At 61.8% G+C, this 2,947-nt stretch overlaps 2 protein-coding genes across 2 annotated transcripts in view; one reads left to right on the top strand and one right to left on the bottom strand.

Annotated features, from left to right (window-relative positions):
• Positions 1-1,806: 1,806 nt before the first annotated feature.
• AMSG_11821 (uncharacterized protein) lies at positions 1,807-2,748 on the bottom strand. Its single transcript, XM_013903202.1, has one exon. The coding sequence runs from the start codon at positions 2,558-2,560 to the stop codon at positions 2,075-2,077; it is 486 nt and encodes a 161-aa protein (XP_013758656.1). The 5' UTR covers positions 2,561-2,748; the 3' UTR covers positions 1,807-2,074.
• A 15-nt stretch (positions 2,749-2,763) lies between these two features.
• AMSG_04796 (ATPase family AAA domain-containing protein 2) overlaps positions 2,764-2,947 on the top strand; it is a gene marked incomplete at both ends in the record, with an annotated part of 4,148 nt that continues 3,964 nt past the window's right edge. The window contains one exon of the mRNA XM_013903017.1: positions 2,764-2,790. Within this exon, the coding sequence (XP_013758471.1) occupies positions 2,764-2,790 (27 nt within the window). The remainder of the gene's footprint in view (positions 2,791-2,947) is intronic.

The following is a 2,947-nucleotide window of genomic DNA, read 5'->3' as shown; positions in this document are numbered from 1 at the left end:
CGAGTCCTCCTCCGCCGCCGAGTCCTCCTCCGCCGCCGAGTCCTCCTCCGCCGCCGAGTCCTCCTCCGCCGCCGAGTCCTCCGCCGCCGCCGAGTCCTCCGCCACCGTCGCCTCCACCATCGCCGCCGCCTCCTCCTTCCCCGCCGCCGCCACCATCACCGCGGCCACCACCATCGCCGCCACCGGCACCACCATCCCCGCCGCCACCCCCTTCCCCGCCGCTGCCGCCGATCATCCCCACCGACATGATCTGGCCAATCGTGTGGCACCATACTCCATCGGCGTCTCAGCTGGACGGCGGCAAGACAATGGTCCTCTCTACCGAGTCGCTCCTCGTGGACTTTACCAAAGCCAGCAAGGTCTTCGTCGAGGTTGCCGTCTATGACTCGGCCGATGCCACAACGCCGACCTTTGTCCAGGTCGAGGCCACCGTCGACGACACTGGCGAGATCTCATTTGTTTCGCCGCCCTCCGCCAAGCCCGGCTATGCGCCCATGCGCATTGTTGTCGACGATGATGGTACCGGCGAGGCCAAGCGGTACTGGGTCAACAACTCGATTTACTACGTCGACTCGGACTGCACCGATCCGGGCTTTGTCCTTTTCAACGGCGTCTGTCGCGACTGCATCGACTTTCCTGGCGCATTCTGCCCAGGCGGCGATCGGTTCTGGTCCAAGCCGGGCTACTGGAACGCTGACGACAACACTCCGCCGATCGTCTGTCCCATTGCCACCAATTGTCCAGGCCACGAGATCGACAAGGCCTCGACACCGCCGGGTGCATCCGATGGCACTGGTGGCGAGAGTAGCTCGGCTCGTTTTGATGGCTTTGGCCATGCGTCGTGCATCCCGTCCCGAACCGGCCTGCTCTGCACCTCGTGCGCCGATGGCTACCATGTTGCCTCGTCGGGCGTGTGCATCGCCTGTGAGTCACTCGCCTACCGTCTGCTCATCATCCTCTTCCTCCTCCTCTTCTGCGTCATTATCCTCGCCGTCCTCGCCTGTGCTCCGCATCGCCACGCCGGCGTCTTTATCATCGTCCTCATGGTGGTTCAGCTTGTCGCACTCGTTGTCCGATACACCCTCTCTCACCGTGATGCACACACATCGTTCTGGACCACCGTTTTGCGCTGGTCCGGCATCATTCTCTTTGATCCGGAGGCCTTTGGCTTTGGATGTCTCACGACGTGGTCGGCACCGTATTTTGTTGCCTTTTACCTGCTCCTCTTTATCGTCTTTGTCATCATGCTCATCATCGCCTCTCTCATTGCATGCATCCGCCAGCGCTCGGCCGACCCACTTCGCCGGAAGGTAAGGATCCGCCGTGTCGTCTACGTCGACGCAAATGATAGCTCGGTCACCTCGGCCACTCACATCCGCTCGCCGTCGTCGCTCGACTCGGACGGTACATCAACAGCCACGGCGCGCACCCGCGCCCGCATGCGCATGGTCCGTGTTCGTCGCCGCGTCAGATCCGCCGCCACGGCTCATTCCGAGACTGCTACCACCTCGACCTCGTCATCGTCAACCACGTACACCTCGTCATCAACATCCGCGTCGTCGTTGTCGCCATCGACCACCTCGACTTCCTCGTCGTCGGCCATTCGCTCAGAATCTGCCCTCCTCGAGTCGTCACTCAGCTCCATCTCCGAGTCGACCTCTGTCGTTGAGCAGCAGGAGGTGCATGCTTCCACTCGGTCGCCCGATGAAGGCAGCTCCGAGTCGGAGACCTTCCTCTCTGCCTCGTCGGCCGAGAACTCGGACGATGACGCCCCTGCTGGCGAAAAGGCTCCGCGCAGCCGATGGATCACCTACGCCCTCGCTTTTATTGCCGCCGCCTTCTATACCCCGCTCACGTATCGGACACTTGCTGGACTCTCGTGCACAACCTTTGCCGACAACGTCTCACGCCTTGACGACGAGATCGCCACCAAGTGCTACACTGGCTCACACAAGCTCGTCGCCTACCTTCTCCTCTGGCCGATGGCCGTTGCTTTTGTCGGCGGCTTTCCGCTCGTTGTTCTGGGCTGTGGCATAAGCACTACCCGTGCAGGCTTGGCCCGTCGCGCCTTGTCTCATCGCATGCATCTCGTCGAGGCTGGCATCCGCTTCCTGTTCACCGGCTTGCGATCCTCGCGCGCACCGCTCGGTGCCATGCCGTTTGCGCTTGTTCTTGTCCTCTCGGCCATCGCCACCAAACTCAAGAACAACATCAGCCTCCAAATCATACTGGCGTCAATTGTCATCGCTATCGGCCTTGTTGCTGTCGCCTGGGCTGCCGTCGAGCGCTGGCGCGCCATCGTCCCGCTCCCAGGTGCGCTCGCGGGCATCATCGTCATCCTCATCTTTGCCGTCGACTCGGGCCGGACGTCCACCGCTGCCATCGCTCTTGCTGTTGTCTCTGCTGTCATCGCTACCGTCCTTGTCCTCGTCTTGAACTGGAAGGCCATCATCGACCGCCACGTTGTGAATCTGGGTAACAATGCCGACCGTGGCTCCCACGACGCCAACGCCGATCGTGACTCAAATGCCGATGCCGACACCGATGCTGACACCGACATCGATGCCGATGCTACCAGTCAGTCCAACGCAAGTACAGCTTCGGATGACATCTACTCTACCGGTATGTACAGCTCTTAAACGGCCAAGTACGCTGCTGACAGCGCCCGCAATCAGGAGCTCTCATTGAACACGGCGACAGCGGGCTGCCAGCGCCAGCCACTCACTCCCACCTCACCCTCACCCCCCCCCCCCACCTCACCCCATGTCTACAGCAGTCTCTGACATGGACGTAGTCGTGGCACCACCCACAAGCATACCCCAACCCATCACCGAGCCAGCACCCAAGCCCGAGCCCTCACCCGAGGCTGAACCAGCAGAGGTACTTTCTACGACCTTTTTCAAGTCGCCTTCCCCTTAAGCTTTTGGTTGGGGGGGGTGGGGGGGAT

The sequence above is a fragment of the Thecamonas trahens genome (genome assembly GCF_000142905.1).
Source record: "Thecamonas trahens ATCC 50062 unplaced genomic scaffold supercont1.19, whole genome shotgun sequence".
Lineage (NCBI taxonomy): Eukaryota > Apusomonadida > Apusomonadidae > Thecamonas > Thecamonas trahens.
The sequence above is the reverse complement of the archived record's forward strand: the minus strand, read 5'-3'. Positions and strand labels throughout refer to the sequence as shown.

What these genes read in the sequence shown, in the direction of transcription:
- AMSG_11821 (XM_013903202.1), bottom strand. Translation starts at nt 2,560, where the DNA reads ATGTCGGTGTCAGCATCGGTGTCGGCATCGGCATTTGAGTCACGATCG.